The sequence below is a fragment of the Rhinopithecus roxellana genome, chromosome 7, assembly GCF_007565055.1.
Source record: "Rhinopithecus roxellana isolate Shanxi Qingling chromosome 7, ASM756505v1, whole genome shotgun sequence".
Taxonomy (NCBI): domain Eukaryota; kingdom Metazoa; phylum Chordata; class Mammalia; order Primates; family Cercopithecidae; genus Rhinopithecus; species Rhinopithecus roxellana.
The window spans coordinates 127,898,075-127,919,480 of NC_044555.1; the positions used below are offsets into that span (position 1 = coordinate 127,898,075).

Here is a 21,406-nt window from a genome sequence, read left to right on the forward strand (position 1 = left end):
GGATAACTTGGAAAGAACACACAAGTTACCAGAAAGACAATAAACTACTGAAATTAACTCAGACAGAAATAAAAAATTGAATTGAACTATAAAAAGTAAAGTGATAGAATAAATAATTTTAACTTACCACAGAGAAAAGCCCAGGCCCATATGTTTCTCTAGTAAATTACACCAAAAATTTAAAAAGAATTAACACCAAGCTTTCACAAACTCTTTAAAAAAATAGAAGAGGAGAGAATATGTCTCAACACATTCTGTGAGACTAGTGTTACTCTAATACCAAATTCAGACAAAGACATCACAAGAAAACTACAGACCAATGTCTCCTATGAATATAGATACAGCTGGAGGCCATTATTCTAAGCAAATTAACACAGGAACAGAAAACCAAATATTGCATGTCCTTACTTATAAGCGAGAGCTAAACATTGAGTACACTTAGACACAAAGAGAGGAACAATAGATACCAGGGCCTACTTGAGGGTGGAGAGTGGGAGGAGGATGAGGGTTGAAAAACTACTTGTCAGATACTATGCCCACTACCTGGGTCATGAAATCATTTGTACACCAAACCCCAGTGACATGCAATTTACCCATCTAACAAACCTGCACATGTACACTTGAACCTTAAATAAAAGTTGAGAAAGAAAAAAAAAGAAATAAAATGCATCCAAATTGAAAAAGAGAAAGTCAAACTATCTCTGTTTGCAGATGACATTGTCTTATATATAGAAAACCCTAAAAATTCCATCAAAAATATCTTAGAAATATTTAATGAATTTAGTAAAGTTGCAGGACACAAACATCAACATACAAAAGTCAATAGTGTTTCGATACACCACTGACAAACTAGCTGAAAAGGAAATCAAGAAAGTAATTCCATTTATAGCAGCTACAAAAAAAAAAAAAAAGGAATAAATTTAACCAAGGAAGTAAAATAAAAACAATAAAACTCTGAAGAAATTGAAGAAGACACAAAAGAGGAAAGTCATCACATGCTCATAGATTGAAAGAATTAATATTGTTAAAATGTCCACACTACCCAAAGCAATCTACAGATTCAATGCAATCCCTGTCAAAATACCAATAACATTCTTCATAGAAATAGAAAAAAAAATTCTGAAATGTGTATGAAACTACAGAAGACCCTGAACAGCCGAAGCAATACTGAGCAAAAAGGACAATGCTGGAGGCATGACACTACATGACTTCAAATTATACTAGAAAGTTATAGTAACCACAACAGCATGATATTGATATGAAAACAGATACACAGACCAATGGAACAGAGTAGAGAACCCAGAAAAAAAATCTGTGTATTTACATCTAACTGATTTTCAACAAAGGCACTAAGAATATATATTGGGAAAAGGGCACCCTCTTCAATAACTTATGCTGAGAAAATTGGATAGCCACATGCAGAAGAATAAAACTGTACCCTTAGCCCTCATGTGCAAAAATCAACTCAAAATTAAAGACTTAAACATAAGACCTGAAACTATGAAAATACTAGAAGAAAATCTAAGCAATCCAGCAATATATATAAAAAAAGATTATACACCATGACTAAGTAGCATTTGTCAAGAGAATGCGACGTTGGCTTAATACCTGGGAGTAAATTAATGTAAAACACTATATCAATAGAATAAAGAGGTAGAGTGTGGCGACTTAAACCTGTAATCCCAGCATGTGGGAGGCCAAGGCAGGAGGACCTCCTGAGCCCAGGAGTTTGAGACCAGCCTGGGCAACATAGTGAGACCCCATCTCTACAATAAAAAATAAAATTATCTGGGCATAGTGATGCACACCTGTGGTCCCAGCTATTCAAGAGGCTGAGGTGGGGGGATTGCTTGAGCCCAGGAAGCTGAAGCTTCAATGAGCCATGATCATGCCACTGCACTCTACCCTGGGCAACAAAAGGAAACCCTGTCTCAAAAAATAATAATAATAAATAAAAAATAAAGAGAAAAAACACAATTATCTCAAGAAATGCAGAATAATTATGACAAAATCCAACATTCATTCATTTTTTTTAAACACTCATCAAACTAGGAATAAGAGAACTTCCTCAATCTGATAAAAGACACCTAGGAAAAACCTAGAGCTAACATATTTAATAGTGAAAGGCTGGGCAGAGAGCAGTGGCTCACACCTGTTATCCCAACACTTTGGGAGGTCAAGACAGTACATCACTTGAACCCGGGAGTCCAAGACCAGCCTGCGAGACATAGCAAGACCCCGTCTCTACACAGAATTTAAAAATTAGTCAGGTATAGTGATCCTTGCCTATAGTTCTTCCTACTTGGAAGGCTGAAGTGGAAGGTTTCCTCAAGCCCCAGGAGGTTGAGGGTGCAGTGAGCTCTGATCATGCCACTGCATCCCAACCTGAAGGACAGTGAGACCTTGTCTCAAAAAATAATAAAAAGAAAGAAAGACTGAATGCTTTCCCCTGAGATCAAAAACAAGATAAAGGAGCTCATTATAGCCACTTCTAGTTCACATTTTACTGGAGATTCTAGACAAGGAAGTTAGGCAGGAAAAGGAAATAAAATTCATCAACACTGGATAATAAGAAATAAAAGTATCTATTTACAGATAACATAAGCATGTTGTATTAGTCCATTTGTGTCGCTGTAAAGGAATGTCTGAGACTGGGTAACATAAAAAAGAAGTTTATCTGGCTTACAGTTCTGCAGGTTGTACAGAGAGCATAGTGCTGGCTTCTGCTTCTGGCAAGGGCCTCAGAAAGCTTAGAATCATGGTGGAAGGTGAAGGGAAACCAGTCTGTCACATGGCAAGAGAGGGAGCAAGAAAGAGAGGTGGAAGTGCCAGACTCTTTTAAGCAAACAGATGTTATGTGACCTCATTATCACAGGGAGGGTACTGAGCCATTCATGAGAGATCTGCTCCCATAATCCAAACACCTCCCACCAGGCTCCACCTCCAACATTGGGGATTACATTTCAACATGAGATTGTGGGGAACACACATCCAAACTCTATCATTTGTGTACAGAAAATCTTGAGGGATACTCTGAAAAACTATTAGAACTTAAAAATGAATTCAACAAGACTGCAGCATACAAGATCAACATTGAAAAATTAACTGGCCGGGCACAGTAGCTCATGCCTGTCATCCCAGCACTCCGGGAGGCCAAAGCGGGCAGATAACTTGAGGTCAGGAGTTTGAGACCAGACTGGCCAACATGGTGAAACCCCATCTCCACTAAAAATACAAAAATTAGCCGGGCATGGGGCATGCACCTGTAATCCCAGCTACTCAGGAGGCTGAGGCAGGAGAATTGCTTGAACGTGGGAGGCGGAGGTTGCAGTGAGCCGGGATTGTGCCACTGCACTCCAGTCTGGCCAACAGAGACTCCATTGCAAAACAAACAAACAAAAAAAATTACCTTTTTATACAGTAGCAATGAAAAATCCAAAAATGAAAAAAATTCAACTTACAATAATATCAAAAGAGTAAAATACTTATAAATAAATTTAACAAAATAAGTTCAAAACTTACAATCTAAAGGCTTCAAATTAGCACTGAAAGAATTTAAAGACCTAAACAAATGGAAAAATAGCCCATGTTTATGAATTGAAAAACAATATTGTCCATACGGAAATACTCCCCAAAATTGATCTACAGATCTAATACAATCCCTAGAAAAATCCCAGCAGGCTTCTCTGCAGATATTGAGAAGCTGATGCTAAAATTCACAATGAAATTCAAGGTGCCAAGAATAGTCAAAACCATCTAGAGAAAGAAAAAATAAATAAAAGATTCGCACTTCCTGCTTTCAAAACTAGCTACAAAGCAACAGTAGTCAAGACTGTGTATCATTTGATTAAAGATAACTTTATAGACAAGTAAAATAGAATCTAGAAATAAACCCAGTCCTAATGGATCTCATGACATGTAGGTCTCTAAAACCCTCACTAATAATTTTTCAAGACCACTGGATTAAATAGAAGTCTCAGTCAAAGCTGCATGTATGCAAATTCTGGCACTTTAAATGGGTTCTCTCCTTAAGTACATAAACCAAAAAGCATGAGAACAATTGGATTAAGAAAGCAAGTGTTCTTTTTTTAACCCCCTCTAACTGGCATTAAGTCACCAATCATTGTCAAACACACATCACTTGCTTAATTATTTTGTGTGCACATGTGTATATCTTTATAACTTCATAAACATATAAATGAGAGGGAGATGCAGATTTAATGTACACACGTATAGCGATAAATACAAAAGCTTCCAGAAGATTGTAGAATGCTATACTAATGCTAAAATGATCTCTTTTTTATTTTTTTTATTTGCTTAAGTCACAAAAAAACAAACTGAAGGAGGCGGATGCAAAGCATAGATCCTTACCTAAAAGCAGAAATATTCACAGACCATTTTGTTCAACAATGTAATTGTTTAATAATACCTTGCTTCAGCTTCATATTCTCATATTAGTATAATTATCTTTCATAAATCTTATGGTGTATTTATACATAAAATCATTTTTACATGTTCATGAAGTTTTTTATTGAAGTAATTTTTCATAAATAGTCTACTACGCACCATTCACACCAATATGCTTCATTTCAATATTGCTTTAATGAGTTGGAGTTGGCCTATTATACTCTTAGAACATACTGTGCCACTTTCAGCAAAAACAAATCACAAAAATAAGTATTTTTGCCTCTAGAGTATCTGGCAATGAGCTCAAATAGTTCGTCAACCTTCAAGCTGTTTTGTCAGTTAATCTTCCACTTAGCAAAGTCTCAGCCATGAGGCACCAGCTGAAGTGACCATCAGCCCAATGTCACACTGGCCTCTGGTTGTCTTTTTATGGTTCTTCCATACCTTCAACCTCATTTATTTGCCTCCAACATTAATAATGCCTGCCAGGCTAGTAGGCCCATGCTAATTTGCATTCTCTTTAATGGCACTTTTTTATGGCCTCCAGCTTTGCATAATGGCACTTTTCTAAAGCTGCCTCTTCCAAAAGGAAGAGAACGGTCACTCCTATGGGAATGTGCTACTCTTATTTGGTTATTTCAGCAACAAAATGGATTCTTATCTTCACGATGAGCCCCTAAAATAAGAGTAGGCTTCAGGATTCATTTCATCTGGGACTCCTCCCTTGGTTTTTGAAAGAAAGTATCTTTATTTCACTGGCTCCTCTGTTCCCAGATTACAAGAGATGCCCTGCCTGAACTCATTTATACTACCCTCCAAAGGCTGTGTCTACACTGACCAAATGCAGTAAAAAGCAATGGTCATTTATAGAAACAGGTCACAATTGGTCAAAGCAATGCAACTAACTGCTAATGACACAAATGCCAACATTCTAAAAGAAGCAAGATTCTTTGGCCTCTTACAAATTTTGCATAGTGTATGTACCACATAGCAGTCTACAAGGGGGTAGAAATTAAAATACATTTAAGATCTTCATTTTTCTTATTTGAAAAAAGAAAACCTGAATCTTTTCTCTAGCATCTTTTTTTATTTCCCTTAAAACATCATACTTCTGTGTAAATCTTCAATGTAAAAAGCATTCAAAATAACTTGGGCATCTAAATCTTTAAAAGGGGAAAAAAGACCTGCAGAGTTCACCTTGAAAGAGTGACTTTTATTAAATTTTTAAAAGGTGTTTCTTAAAAACCAGCTAATATGTTGGATCTTGATATCTCCAGATAGTTACTTCAGGTCTCCATTCCACTTAGCTTGTACAGACATAGCCACAGAAAAGAGAAAGGTTTTTAGAGATTGGTCTGAGAATTTAGTAGACACTAAACTATATCAGACAGGCCAAATATCCCAGTTGATTTTAAATGTCCGCTCCAATACTGTCTAGCTGTGAAGATTTAGCAGGTTATGTATCTTGTCCAGTTCTCTGTTTTCTCATCTTTAAATGGGGTTTCAAAACATTTACCTCAGAGGTGCAAAGAGGAGCTGGTACGATTCCTTCTGAAACTATTCCAATCAATAGAAAAAGAGGGAATCCTCCCTAACTCTTTTTATGAGGCCAGCATCATCCTGATACCAAAGCCTGGCAGAGACACAACAAAAACAAAAGAGAATTTTAGACCAATATCCCTGATGAACATCGATGCAAAAATCCTCAATAAAATAATGGTAAATCGAATCCAGCAGCACATCAAAAAACTTATCCACCACAATCAAGTTGGCTTCATCCCTGGGATGCAAGGCTGGTTCAACATATGCAAATCAATAAACGTAATCCATCATATAAACAGAACCAAAGACAAAAACCACATGATTATCTCAGTAGATGCAGAAAAGGCCTTCAACAAAATTCAACAGCCCTTCATGCTAAAAACTCTCAATAAACTAGGTATTGATGGAATGTATCTCAAAATAATAAGAGCTATTTATGACAAACCCACAGCCAATATCATACTGAATGAGCAAAACCTGGAAGCATTCCCTTTGAAAACTGGCACAAGACAGGGATGCCCTCTCTCATCACTCCTATTCAACATAGTGTTAAAAGTTCTGGCCACGGCAATCAGGCAGGGGAAAGAAATAAAGGGTATTCAATTAGGAAAAGAGGAAATCAAATTGTCCCTGTTTGCAGATGACATGATTGTATATTTAGAAAACCCCATCGTCTCAGCCCAAAATCTCCTTAAGCTGATAAGCAACTTCAGCAAAGTCTCAGGATACAAAATCAATGTGCAAAAATCACAAGCATTCTTATACACCATTAACAGACAAACACAGAGCCAAATCATGAATGAACTCCCATTCACAATTGCTTCAAAGAGAATAAAATACCTAGGAATCCAACTTACAAGGGATGTGAAGGACCTTTTCAAGGAGAACTACAAACCACTGCTCAACGAAATAAAAGAGGACACAAACAAATGGAAGAACATTGCTCATGGATAGGAAGAATCAATATCATGAAAATGGCCATACTGCCTATGGTAATTTATAGATTCAATGCCATCCCCATCAAGCTACCAATAACTTTCTTCACAGAATTGGAAAAAACTACTTTAAAGTTCATGTGGAACCAAAGAAGAGCCCGCATTGCCAAGTCAATCCTAAGCCAAAAGAACAAAGCTGGCAGCATCACGCTACCTGACTTCAAACTATACTACAAGGCTACAGTAACCAAAACAGCATGGTACTGGTACCAAACCAGAGATATAGACCAATGGAACAGAACAGAGTCCTCAGAAATAATACCACACATCTACAACCATCTGATCTTTGACAAACCTGACAAAAACAAGAAATGGGGAAAGGATTCTCTATTTAACAAATGGTGCTGGGAAAACTGGCTAACCATATGTAGAAAGCTGAAACTGGATCCCTTCCCCACACCTTATACAAAAGTTAATTCAAGATGGATTAAAGACTTAAATGTTAGACCTAAAACCATCAAAACCCTAGAAGAAAACCTAGGCAATACCATTCAGGACATAGGCATGGGCAAGGACTTCATGACTAAAACACCAAAAGCAATGGCAACAAAAGCCAAAATGGACAAATGGGATCTAATTAAACCAAAGAGCTTCTGCACAGCAAAAGAAACTACCATCAGAGTGAACAGGCCACCTACAGAATGGGAGAAAATTTTTGCAATCTACCCATCTGACAAAGGGCTAATATCCAGAATCTACAGAGAACTCAAACAAATTTACAAGAAAAAAGTCAAACAACCCCATCAAAAAGTGGGCAAAGGATATGAATAGACACTTCTCAAAAGAAGACATTTATGCAGCCAACAGACACATGAAAAAATGCCATCCCATTATTGGGTATATACCCAAAGGATTATAAATGATGCTGCTCTAAAGACACATGCACACTTATGTTTATTGCAGCACTATTCACATTAGCAAAGACTTGGAAGTATCCCAAATGTCCATCATTGATAGACTGGATTAAGAAAATGTGGCACATATATACCATGGAATACTATGCAGCCATAAAAAGGATGAGTTCATGTCCTTTGTAGGGACATGGATGCAGCTGGAAACCAACATTCTGAACAAACTATTGCAAGGACAGAAACCCAAACACCACATGTTCTCACTCATAGGTGGGAATTGAACAATGAGAACACTTGGACACAGGGTGGGGAACATCACACACCAGGGCCTGTCGTGGGGTGAGGGTAGAGGAGAGGGATAGCATTAGGAGATATACCTAATGTAAATGACGAGTTGATGGGTGCAGCACACCAACATGGTACGTGTATACATATGTAATAAATCTGCATGTTGTGCACATGTACCCTAGAACTTAAAGTATATATATAAAAAAGTCTACCTCAGAGGGTTGTTGTGAGAATTAAATGAGAAAATACATAATATGCTCCTTGCACAGGACCTGGCTCAGTAGGCACCCCAAAATAGTAATAGATCTTCATGGAAAATCACGCCAAGTTACCTGGGTCAAACTACCTAAGTCTTGGAGTTCTTCACTTTTGTATGTCAATTAAGAAACGTTACGTGGTCAGTGGAGGAATCATAATACTTACGAATATAGCAAACTACTAACGTTCCTTCACATGCACTCAGGTATAACACAACACCCAATGTTTAAGCACTGCATATGATCAGATAGTATGGTCTACAAGATAATTCACTCAGTGAAGTTTTCATGACTAATTTTAGGGCTCAGTATATGGTCTATTTTCAAAAGTGTTCCATATGCACTTAAGAAGAGTGTGTATTCTTCCAATTGGGTGCAAATTATATATATGTGGGCATGTGTGTGTGTGTGTGTACGTGTGTATTTCAGATGTATATGTGTGTGTATATATATACCCATCATATTGAGCTTGTTAATCATGTTGTTCAAATCCTCTGTATCCTTATCCATTTTTTGTTCATTTTACCTATCAATTTCTGAAAAATAAATCAGATTTTATAATTTCTGCTTTTAGCTCTGCCAACTTTTGCTTTATACGTTTCAAACTTATGGTATTAAGCATATACAAGTTTAGAATTGTTATCTGAAAAAAAAAACTGAACTGTTAATCATTACACAGTGATCCTGTTTATCCCCAATAATGGTTCTGCCTTAAAGTCTGTTTTGTCTGATATCAACATAGCCACATCAGTTTACTTCTGGCTAGTGTTTGCATAGTGTACCTACTCCAATCCTTTTTGTGTGCTTTATGTTCTTATGTTTTACTTTTGTCTCTTATACACAGCATATAGCTGGATTTTTATTTTCATCCCTTGTGATAATCTAGGTCTTCACTGGTGAGTTTAGTCAACTCCTATTTATTGTACTCCTATTTATTGCAATAACTGAAGAGTTGGCTGCCATGATCAAAGAGCCCTTTTAAAAATTTCTGGGTTGGGCCGGGCGCGGTGGCTCAAGCCTGTAATCCCAGCACTTTGGGAGGCCGAGACGGGCGGATCACGAGGTCAGGAGCTCGAGACCATCCTGGCTAACACGGTGAAACCCCGTCTCTACTAAAAATACAAAACAAAAACTAGCCGGGCGAGGTGGCGGGCGCCTGTAGTCCCAGCTACTCGGTGGCTGAGGCAGGAGAATGGCGTGAACCCGGGAGGCGGAGCTTGCAGTGAGCTGAGATCCGGCCACCGCACTCCAGCCTGGGCGACAGAGCAAGACTCCGTCTCAAAAAAAAAAAAAAAAAAAAATTCTGGGTTGTATGATGTAACTTGGTCACCCTAGTCAATTTCTAAATACTCTTTGCTTGTATTGACTCTCCTGCAGTAAGTTAGCAAAAACCCAAGGATCTTTACGAGTAAATTGAAGCTAATACTATACTGAAGATTTGTAGTTATTAGTACTGTTATGGGAGAAAGTCAATTAATGCAAGGAATGGTGCACACAGGCCTAATCCATTTGCTGTAAATCAATACATTGCACATTTCAATTGCTCTGTATTCGTAGAGAATAGTGCATGGAACCGATTCATTAGAACTAAACTCTTCACAAGAAACAGACCAATTCTCTCAGACTCACTAGGGCATCTCCGCTAGTAAAATTTAAAAAGCAATCAAACTGAATAAGAAGTACTCTTTGCAGACACTTACATTGGGTAAGAACATGATTCTTGACAATTCAGAGTAGATGAAGTGCAAATTATTCTCATAATATAACTCAGAATTGAAGCTTAAATTGTGACTGAAAAAGAGCCCACAGTTTAATCAGAAAAATACATTTATTGATAATTCCCATGAGCTCCTATTTGATACATTTATATCATAGGATAACAAGTTCAAAACTATTGCCAAGTTATAAATATGGAATTTACGCACAATTTGCATGTATTAAATTTTATTTTGAATCTGCATGTGTGCCTATATTTGAATATTTATAATATTCCAGAAAAAGCACAGTGGAATGTGCAAGACAGATTTATTTAGTGTAATGCTCTGAAATGTGTCAACGTCTTCAACACAGTTTTTAGAGGCAAAATGGCAGAAATAACAAATGGGATGCAATAAGACCAACTGAATAATCTGCAAAGTTCAATACCTAGTAAAATGAGAAAAGCTCTTTTGCCAACAAATATTTTACTAAAGTTTAGACAAATATTTATGTAAGCTTACAAGGACACTGTTTTAGAGGACATATATCATTAAGTGAATTATTCATTATCCTTTAATGGAAAAGGGGAAATTCCCATCCAAACATTTCTTTTTAAACTCGGTGACTAAATACCTCATTTCGTGTGTCACGGAACGTCAATATTAGCTTTTCAACTGTGAAGCACGTTCTTTACACTGTCAAAACAACTTGTACCTATGGTGTAGTTTCAGCGGAGTTTCAACAATAAGATTATGCACCTCACTATATGTGTATAGAGTGGTCCTTCAGATACTGGAATAGTTGGACAATGACATTTCTAATCAACTGTATTTATGGTTAACTGGGGGTAATACTCTTAGGCAGTGAAACTTCTCTAGTAGGGGGCTGCTTAGTAAAGTGAACTCTCCTTTTCTGCTGGACGAGAGTAACACATACACTAACTGATCTAAGCTCTCAGTTATGGATGTTTAGAACTATAGCCCTTTACCAACCCCAAGATTTTAACTCTTCCAGCCAGGCCATCAGCCCTGGTGTTAACTCACTAAGAAAGAAGCTCATGGAGATCAAAGTCCAGACTATCTCGGATGGCTCTGGCTGAGCAGAATAAGCCTTATATTTCCAACTGTACCACTATTAACTTTCTGTTCCATATAATTTATAAATTAAAATTTATAGTTAATAAATGAGGAAGAAACAATAGCAATTCACTCAAGTAGCTCTATACCGTACTGGCATAAAAAGATTTCCACGCATTGTGTGGGAATATGATAATAGCCAGTTATCAAAAATCAGCAGGCAATGTCTGACTCATCACCTCTGCCTTTCAGTTTGAGGGTTTATTTGGGCTGAGGCTACTCTTCTCATTAAGGACTCCCAGGATATCAAGACGCTAATGAAATAGCCAGCCAGGAACCAAAAAAGTAGACCTGTGTGTAATCAATCACAGCTTAGTAAAACATTATTTTAAAAATTGTTAATGCTTATTGTTATTATATAAATAATGTAGACTAATTCAAAACCTTCAGAAAAGCAGAATAAGAAAACAAATCATTAATAGATCTATTAATATTCTAGTATTTTTTTTCTTCCAGTCTCTGTCTTTTATGCTTAGATTTGGGAGGGGTAGGAGATGATTTCTCTCGCTCTCTTTTTTTCTTTAACATAATTGTAGTCATACTGGGTCCATAATTTTCTGTCTCTTTTTCTCTTAGCATTAAATCACTAGCAATTTTCCATGCTCTATCAAAGGACATTTAAGTGGTCTTGTAATAATCCTTCAAGTGGATGTACTGAGATTTCTTGAACCATTCTTCTCCACGTAGATGTTCAGATTGTTTCCAATTTGTTGCACTTATAATAACTCCAGTTAGCCTCCTAGTGTATGTTCTTATAGCATCCTGTACTTCCCCCCCCCCCCGCAATGGCACTTCATACAATTTTAAGTAATTGATAATTTGTTTTCTGTCTATCTTTCCCACTCCTATGAAGGCAGGGACCACATCTACCTGGTTCTTCCCCGTAACCTCAGCACATAGCACAGGGATAGCAGATACTCAATAAATATTTGCTGAATAAATGAATAAATGAGTGAATGAATGAAAGCATGTATAAAAGTATATTTTTCTGCAAAATCCCAGAAAAGAAATTATGGGTCATAGAAAAAAATATTTTTATATTCTGTGTTTATACTATTTATTTCCAAAAAGATCATTCAAGTTACATTCCCATCAACAATGTATGAGATTTTTGATATTTACCATGCCTTTGTCAGCACTGTCTACTTTTTTTGTTTGGTGGTGATATATGTTGGGTTTTGCTTTGTTTGTTTGTTTGTTTTAATAAGGGTTAGACAAGCAAAAAAAGTATTCTATGTTTAAATGTGCATTTCTTTAGTACCAGTGAAATAAAACAGTTTTTCCATATCTGCAAACTAGCTGGGGGTTCTATGTTGTATACTGTCTGGTCATGTCCTTTGATTCTCTAATCAATTCATAAGAGTTTTTTGTACAGTAAAGATTTCACCTTTGTGTCCGCTGTAATTGTGCACATTTTTACCAGTTTGAAACCTTTTCATTTTGGCTTTTTTTGACAGATAACCACATTTTATTTTTATGTAATCGTAACTACTGATCTTTTTTCCTTTATTCAAACATCCTTTTCCTTGGCTAAGAGTCCCGTATGTGAATTGCAGCTATCATTTAAATAACAATGCCAATTGTGAATTCAGATTAACTGGGTTCACAGATTCCCACATAAAATGTACGACTGAGCCCAAACCTGCCCCAGAGCCCCAGTTGTCACCTCCTTATAAGGCCTGTCCACTAGAAATCTAGGCAACAGGAATCAGTCATGACTCCTTAGTACCCTCCAGCCCAAACTAGATCCCCTTCTCAATCTCTCTGTTTTGATGGCAGGTACCACCTACATTCCAGACTAGATATCAGGGAGATAGCTTTACCTAGACTTCGACCTTTATTTACTTTCATGGTTTGTTTTTTTTTTTTTTTTTTTTTTTTTTTTTTTTTTGCACTCTTTCCATCCAAGAGCTTCTCATACTTACTGGGGTTGCTCATTGCCATTCAAGTCCCCCACAGTGGAGCCTAACCCCATCTACTTCCCTAACCATTATTTCTCCAAACATGAACCTTTTGGGTCTGGCCAGACCTGCCTAGGTGAGGCTGCTGGACCTCAAAAGGTCATGAGGACTCCATGCCCACCCACAATGCCTCCTTTCTAATTAATACAACTCTCCTACTCCCAGAGGCCTTCTCAAAAGGATGTCTACTTTTTCTGACCTGTTCCTCATACTTTAGAAAGGAAAGGGCTCTGGAAATTACCTCTTTTAAATTTCCCATTTTATAGATAAGACACTAAGACCAAGGGAGGGGAAAGAGCTTGTCCAAAATCTAAACTTCCTCTCCCAGCACCTGTCTACACTACACAGTCCAGCACTTCATATGCTAATCTTTATGGACTTGAGGCTGAAGATGGTTATCTTGGCTTTTTTGGTTTCATCTTGGCTCTAATCTCCCCCTAGCTGCTAGCACCATGCCAGAGACACGATAGTTACTCCATCTGCTTTGCCGATTAGACCCAAACTACAACATAACAGATGGACTTTTCTCTATTTTTTGTATATTCTGGTAAATGTATGACATTTTAAAGACATTACTGATTTTCAAATTGTTTTCAAACAAAATCCATTTTTAATTAAATATCTAAAGTACCAAATTATTCTGTTCTACCATAAGCTCTGTGAGACAGAGAATGATGTCTCGTCCCTGGAATATAATGAACAGTTTCACAAAATCTTGTTTAATGAATGACAGAAAAAAAGGGATGGCTATTCTTTTAATGTCATTTCATACTACCTCAGTTGATGACTGATATCCATAAAAGACAAGCTCTAGCATTTTAATTGCCACATAGCACAGATCTAAAATTATTATTAAGTGATATTAATTCTGAATAGCCTTTTGTACTACCTGAGAACTTACAGCTTTGTCAGGACTCCAACACCATGTTTGACATCCATGCAAAGATGCTAATTAATACTACCGGCATTCTACAGATATTGTAATGGTAGATTTCGCCCCCTCTTCTATGAAATAGTTAAGATGGTACCACAGCTCTCAAAGAGAGCTGAGGAAATGTATCCCCAGCTAAGTAAAGCTGAGAGCCCAACAGCTTAGCGCCTGATGAACCACACAACCAGTACTGACTACTGGCTGTAACAGTCCATTCTGCTTAATGCCTCAGCCTATACCACAAGCCTGTTGTGTCATTTTGCCTCACTGCAAAATCAAGGAAGAGAAAGAGGGAAAGCGTGGGCTTGTGAGGCATGATCAGGTAGACACACTCTATAGTTACAGCTCTTTCAAAATAGAGCCACCTTTTAAAAACAAATGAAAAGAGAAAGCTTTTCCCACAATTTAAAAAAAAAAATAGAATGACCGAAAAAAGCTTTTCTCCGTCTAAACAAACACTGTTTAGTCCTTTCCCATCAATGATATCCTGCTGGATTGAAGATGATAATTAATTACCCTTCCAGATGCCTCAGCCTACTCCCATCCTGCTCAGCTTTGCAGGGATTCCCAACATGGCGATGAAAGTCCCCTCTGCAATCTAGCCACAAGACCTACCCCTGGTGAATAAAACACCTCGGGGATGTAGAAATCTGCTCTTCTCCCAACGGGTGTGGTAATCCTGGCTCAATCACTCATCCAAACTGAAAATTTTTAGAGATGCTAAAAGTCTGGGGTACAACGTGAATATGATCAGATTCTTTGACTTGTATAGCCATGGACCCTGACCTCTCAACCCCATTCTGTGCATGCTGGCCAGCATGATACCTAGTGATGAAGAAGGGGGCTAGTGCTATTTCTTTGAGCCCAGTTCTGAATTCCCCCTACAGAACAAATGGCACACTAGAGTTGGCTACAAACAGAGGAAATTTGACCTGAGAAAAGCCTGCAGAATTTGGGACTTTTAACAGCTTGTGAGCAACAATGTTTGGATACACTTTCAAAAATGGTCTCAGAAATTCTAAAATGAGCAAGACCCTTCTTTGACTGCAAACAACATACTGGCAGATGGATGATATCCAATTTCTGATTTTTTAAAAGAAATATTATTCTTAATAAACAGCTTGAGCTTTTCACCAGCCAAGCACTCTCTCTCTCTCTCTTTGTCCTCTCCAGGCAACGTGATCACAGTCGTTTCTATTCAGCAGTTATATATCACCCAAGCACTTAACCATCCGCGGAGGCACAGAAGCATCCCAAAGGTAGCACTGGAAGCAGGATTCAGAGTCTTGGCTTGCAGCCACAATAGCCTCTGATACCACCCGTAATGTGGATGAATGGCTGTGAGTCAGTAGGTGGTTCCTGTCGCAGCTGAAGACTCCTACTGCAGCTCATCCAACCAGGCCTCAGCCCGCTCCCATCCTGCTCAGCTTTGCAGGGATTCCCAACATGGCAATGAAAGACCCCTCTGCAATCTAGCCACAAGACCTACCCCCAGTGAATAGAAAGCCTTAGGGATGTAGAAATCCGTTCTTCTCTCAAGGGGTGTGGTAGCCCTGGCCCAAAAACTCATCCAAACTCACATGTTGTAAAATGACTGACAATGATAATGATGTAGGTGATAACAACAGCCAACATGTATTGACTGTTCATTCACTTTGTGGGAATGACTAACATGAAAGACCTTACTGTGTTTTTGCAAAAAACCCTTGTTCATCAAGGTGCAGTCAACAGAGCAAGGGTTGTGGAGTCAGACAGAACTGCAGTCAGATAGATGCCTGCAGTGCCGCGAAAAAAACTCAGTGACCGGGGTAAGCCCTTTAGCCTTTTTGGGCTTCATTCTCATCTGATAAATGGGGATACTTTTGTCCACTCTGGCCTCTTGCTGAAGATTGTGTAAGTTTACAGAGGAATACCAGAGATAAGGGATATGAATGCTTATCACAAACTGGAGTGCACTCTCCACACAGGATCTGGTCAAGGGTCACATGGCCGGTTAGTGGCTGGCCTAGAACTAAGGCCCAGCTGTCTGAACTCCCAGGCCAGAAAGGTGGAACTGTTGCTCCCCTCAGTTGGGAGGAGCACAGAGACCACCAGCTGTCATGGAGAGGCTGTTTGACGCAGGAACACCCAAAAGCTGACTCTCCCATTTCCAGGCACCAGTTTCTTACCCCCACATTTCACCACTGGTGCAGCTGCCTTTACCTCTAAATTTTCTCCTAGCACAGACACATACAACAGTCATATACACACACTCTCTCATTCTCATACACACATGCACACCTTAGTTCTTACAGATTATCAGAACTCACAGAACTGGTCCTGCAACCCCTAGGGATCTGTCAACATCCAGGGAAATTCTGGAACCCCTAGGCTATCCCTGTTCTTCAAGGTGAGTATTTCCGGAGGTGGGCAGGAATGAATGAAATAAAAAGGTACCCTTGAGGTAGCAATGCATTTCTCTAGCAAATTTTATTTCATTTTTGCAAATACTGTAAAATCCAGTAACTGTGACTTTTTAGAACATGGTTTTTCTTTGATTAGACTAGATGGCACTGTGGCATCACCCTTTTAATAACCAAGAAAATCCTATGTCATTTCAAATAATTTTGCTTCAATTGGGACAATCCAAGAGGCTTTGAGGGGTCCTGATTATCTTCTGGAGAATTCGGGAAGGAATCTGCCAGAGGACAGTAGCCACCAAACAGATAATCTAGACCACATTAGTAATGTGTGTTTATAGACAACATACCCTGACCTACATGTTCAAAAGGATCAGTAAAGGCGTATGTGTCCCATGGAACTCCAGACAAGGCCATGGCTTTCATGGTGACCACGACCTTGTTTTCATTTCTGTGCTATAGTCATGGCTGTGGAATTCTACTTTTGCCCAGAAGAGTTTTTTAAATATTACCACCTCTCACTACACCTACAAGGTCTGTCAGTATGACAAATTCTTTTCAATATTGCCAAATTGTTTGGGAACTTCTTAAACACCAGAATATTGTTGTGACAATGACTGAGACAACTGTACCAATGGATTGAGGTCCTGGGGCTAAGGTTTTCTTGAGGTGAAGAAAAAAATCTGTTAGTATTGTAAAGGAAATACAAGTTTGACAGATTCTGCCACAATTCCAGCATTTGAGAAAGGACGCTGTAAACTGAGAGAAGAGAGAGTGAAGAGGAGAGGCAGGGGGTGATGTTCCCCCTAAATCTCAATGGTAATCTGAAAGTCAAGGCTCTAGGGCTCTATTTGCTGCAGTTGGACAGAAAAATCCACACTGGTTGTTGCATTCTGACAGTCAACTGCAAAGGGTAACAAGTGCACCCGGGGGGATGGGGATGGGACACAGACATGTCCTTGCCGGCCCAGTGACCCTATCCAGAGGCCTCCAGGCCATGAAACTCACCTTGTCCACTTCCTAGACTCCTCCTTCAGCCTAGATTTGTTTTAAGGAGACTTGCGAAACAGTAGCCCTGGCTGGACCAACTGCACCCCATAGCACTCACTTCCCCCACTCCACCATCACCCACTTTACAGTACTCCATGACCTCCAGCAACTGGACATCGCGTCTGAAGGAAGGAAAATACCCTTGCTTCCGGCTACAGATTATTAATAAATCAGTTTTTACCGCATCAGCCCAGGCTCACAGAAAATGGGCTGGCAGCGCCCCATGCCGGGGCTCGGGCTCGGGCTTTTTAAATATTTTTTGTAAGTCAGGAGAGGCTCCTGGTGGCTGAACCCCACATGGGGTCCAGGGCACCATCCCAACCCGCGCTTCCGTCCGCGGGGTGACCCCGGCACTCCTAAAGAGCCACGGATGCCTCTCATGCAGCCAATAGTGAGAGGCAAGCCTGGGAACCATGAGCTCTCCTTGGGTGTCGGAAAATAGCGACAGAGGGACACCCAGTAGCCCGGGGAGAGCAGAGCTAGAGCGGGGAAGGAGGGAGGTGATAAAAGTCTGGCAAGAAGAGAGAAACAGAAAGGGTAAGAGAGCAAAAGAAGAAAAGCGAAAGAGGGGAATGGAAAGAAGGAAACAGCGAGCAAACAGGAGCAGACAAGATCTGGGGCACAAGAGAGAAAGAGGGAGAACAAGGCAAATAGACGAAGCGAGAAAAAAGGGGGAGGGAAGAATGCGGGCGCCTAAAGGAGGAAGAGAGCGCTAAAAGGAGACTTCGGAACCCGGGTGCAGAGTAGAGGAAAGGAGGTATCCAGAGACGCTGCACCGACAGCGCGGCTCTTTAGGGCTCTCCAGTGCGGAGACTGAGTGCGATGCCCCGTCCCAGCGGCCAGTGAGGCGCTTGTTCCGGGCCTCTCGGCTGCCTCCCCACTCCCGCTCTCCCAACCATCACGCAGGCCACCCTGCGGAGAGACAGACGGTCAGTCCGGGGACGGAGCGGAAAGCCTTTCTGAGGCCAACACAGCGCCGCGAACGTGTGCTACTGGGCGCCCAGCACCTGCCCAGTCGGGGTGCAAACGCCCGGGCGCCAGGGTGCCTGCTAGGTCCCCGGCATGGGGCAGCCGCGCCTCCCAGTCCTCCTAGGCCCGAGTCCCGCTCGACTACGGGAGCGCACTCACCTGGATGGTCTCAGCCTGGCGTCGCGCTTGCCGTCCACCACGGAGGGCACACAGCTGGTGAGCTCAGTCCAGTCGGCGTGCAACCCGCAGCTCCAGCCCGTGGAGAACCTGGAGAAGAGCCAGGTCTCCCGCTTACCCGGTCGGTGGCAAGTGCATTTCTTCTGACCCACGCGGCACTCGCACGGCTGCTCCAGCTGGATGTTGCGCACCAAGTGGCGGCCGAAAGTGGTGCCCCCGGTCTTCTGGATGTGCAGGAACACGATCAGGTCATCGCCTTTGATGTCGAAGTCTACCTTGCGCTGGAGGTCGCCGCGGGTGAAATTGTAGCGGGGCACGAACCTGGCGGAGCTCTCATCCTCCGAGCGGTACGGGTCCGGCACCGGGGAGCTGAACGCCTGCAGGCGGAGGAGCTGGCATTCTGTGCCGGGGCACACGTATTGGAGGACGATCACGGCAAATAGGAAGAGCATCACCAAAGCTAGCAGCAGCTTGTTGGATTTCTCATCCATGTTCCCGACGCTGGGGGAAACCCAAGCTCGTTACGTCAATCCCGCAGCTCAGCCCGCGCTCCCCGTGCCCCCGCACCGCCCCCTCCCCCTGGAGCCGCCGCTGCGCCCCTCTCCCCCTCCCCTCCGCACCGAGTACTCCACAGCGGCGGCGGCGGCGGCGGCGGCTCCCTTCCCCGCTTCCTTCCTTCCCGGCAGGCTCAGCGCTGTGGCTTCTGCGGCACACACACACCCCCACCCCGACTCCTTCCCGCGGGCCGCTCGCCCCCTCCCCCCGCCGGAGCTCTTCGGAGCTCCTCAGAGCCCCTCCGCGGGGTTTCGTCCCAGTGGGACCCCTCCGGGCCCAGTCGCCCCACTCCTCCCTCAACTCACGCCCCCAGTCCGGGCCCCCGTGTGTCTCGCTCCACTCTCGGTGGCTCCCATCCCCATCCCGCTCCGCCCGCCGGACTCTCCGGGCTCTCCTGCCCCCATCCCTTTTGGAGCGCATACCTCTGTCCGGGTTTCTCCCCGCAAGCCCCGAAGCCCTCCTTTCGCCCGCGCCCGCTTGCCCACCCGGGAGGCGGCCTCGAGGGAGCTCGGAGCCGGGCGCTCAGAGTTCCCCTGGAGGAAGGAGCCCGCCTGCAGCCCGACTTGCTAGCGGAAACGCTGCGCTGCCGGTGCCAGTGGAACAGTGGCGACGGAGCCGCGGCGTGGCCAAATGCGCGCCGCGCCCCTCCGGGGACCCCAGCCTGGCCACCAATGGCCAGCTGGAACTTTGCGCCCTTCTCTCCCCCCGCGGCTGCCTTCCCTCCCCGTACAGCACCTTCGCACCCTGGCCTGGGAGCGCGAACCCCGCTTTCACCTAGAACGTACCTGGCCAGGGGGCCGAAAATCTTGGAGAAGATCGCACCGAGCACGTGCTTCAGCGAGTGGCCCAGGGCGGCCAGGCCCCGAGTGAGCAGGACCCGGCAGAGGGAGCCCAGGTCCCAGCGTCGCCTGAGGACGTGCATCCGCCTGCGGCGGCCCCGGGACAGCAGCGCGAAAAGTGGGGCGCACGCGGCTCCCGCCAGGGAAGAAGACGCCTTTCGGGGCTTGTCCAGGAGCGGCCGGGAGTGGAATCCGTGAGACACACCCCTAGGAGGGCCCGCGCGAACTGAGGCGGCGACCGACCCTGGCCGGCTCGCTGCCAATTCGGCCTCTACTCTGGAATGCTGGCGGGGACAGGTGGTGCGGGCGGGCGCTCCTCGCTCCGGTTGCCGCGGCGGCTCGAACGCCCGGACTGCACACGCAGGCAGTGCCATTCCCCCCTTCAGGCAACTCAGGGTACTAAGGATCACGAGCGAGCTTGAATTTATATAATAATGCCTCACGCCTAAGAGCTCGAGCCACTTCACAAGCAGAGAACCTGGGTTTTCTCTTTTCTTGGAGTACGGAGGTCACTCCGCTTAGCGCATCACTCCACTTTGGCTCGTAATTTCAACCTCTCCTAAAATAGCAAAGGCGCAAATTGGAGCTTTTCCGTCTGTCTTTGCCAATTTCCATTCTCCAGCGGAAGCGGGGGCATTTTCTGAAAAGGTAAGTCAGCATGATAAAAAGACAGCATGACCAAAAAGCATTACAGAATGAGAATCTGACCTTTTTTAGAGCACAGACTGTCTTCTTGCTGAATCCTGTGTACCAAACCCTGTGCCTGCAGGAGGGCTTGACTCACAAAAGGTTTGTTGAATGAATGGATACATAACTAAAAACTCAGAGTGAGACCATCTAATCCAAGGTAATGTGTCACATGAGGAAACTGAGGCCCAGAGAGGGGTAGGGACGTGCCCAAGGTCACACAGCAGAGCCCCAGGGTTTGAACCCAAGAAACCCGGCACCATCCACCTATTTCCTGATACTAACACCACCTTCTCTAATAAATAGGCACGGATCTTCCTCAAGCTCCAGTGTCCGAAAGGCTCTTTTCTGTTGCAGGACCAGGGATGCAGGGATTAACAGGGAAAGAATGGATGTTCCTTCAGGAAAAGGACCCTGGGAACTCAGGACTCAGTCTGTCCCCATCTGATTGATCAAAGAGGCTTGCTGTACATCAGGACACTGGTGTTTCCGTGACTGAGTGTGCAACTCCCTCCAGTCCCATTGCTGCAGAAGGGGCACCGGTTGGCAGCAGTGTTTCTGAGCAGTGCTGTTGGCACTGGGGCCACTGAGTGAGAGGATGCGGACCACGAGCTGAGTCCTGGGGTGGGGGCATGTCCCTCCTGGAGACAGGCTCTCCCAGTAT

General features: G+C 42.7%; 1 protein-coding gene across 2 annotated transcripts in view; it reads right to left on the reverse strand.

The window, feature by feature from the left end:
• HS6ST2 (heparan sulfate 6-O-sulfotransferase 2) overlaps positions 1 to 20,695 on the reverse strand; it is a 363,209-nt gene extending 342,514 nt beyond the window's left edge. Inside the window, exons 1-2 of one of the 2 annotated variants that reach the window (XM_030934800.1) lie at positions 20,002 to 20,695; positions 18,644 to 19,162 (exon numbers count right to left, since the gene is read on the reverse strand). In XM_030934800.1, the coding sequence (XP_030790660.1) occupies positions 18,644 to 19,162; positions 20,002 to 20,429 (947 nt within the window). In that variant the 5' untranslated portion in view covers positions 20,430 to 20,695. The remainder of the gene's footprint in view (positions 1 to 18,643; positions 19,163 to 20,001) is intronic. The other variant, XM_030934801.1, reaches the window with a different exon arrangement.
• Between the last annotated feature and the right edge of the window lie 711 nt (positions 20,696 to 21,406).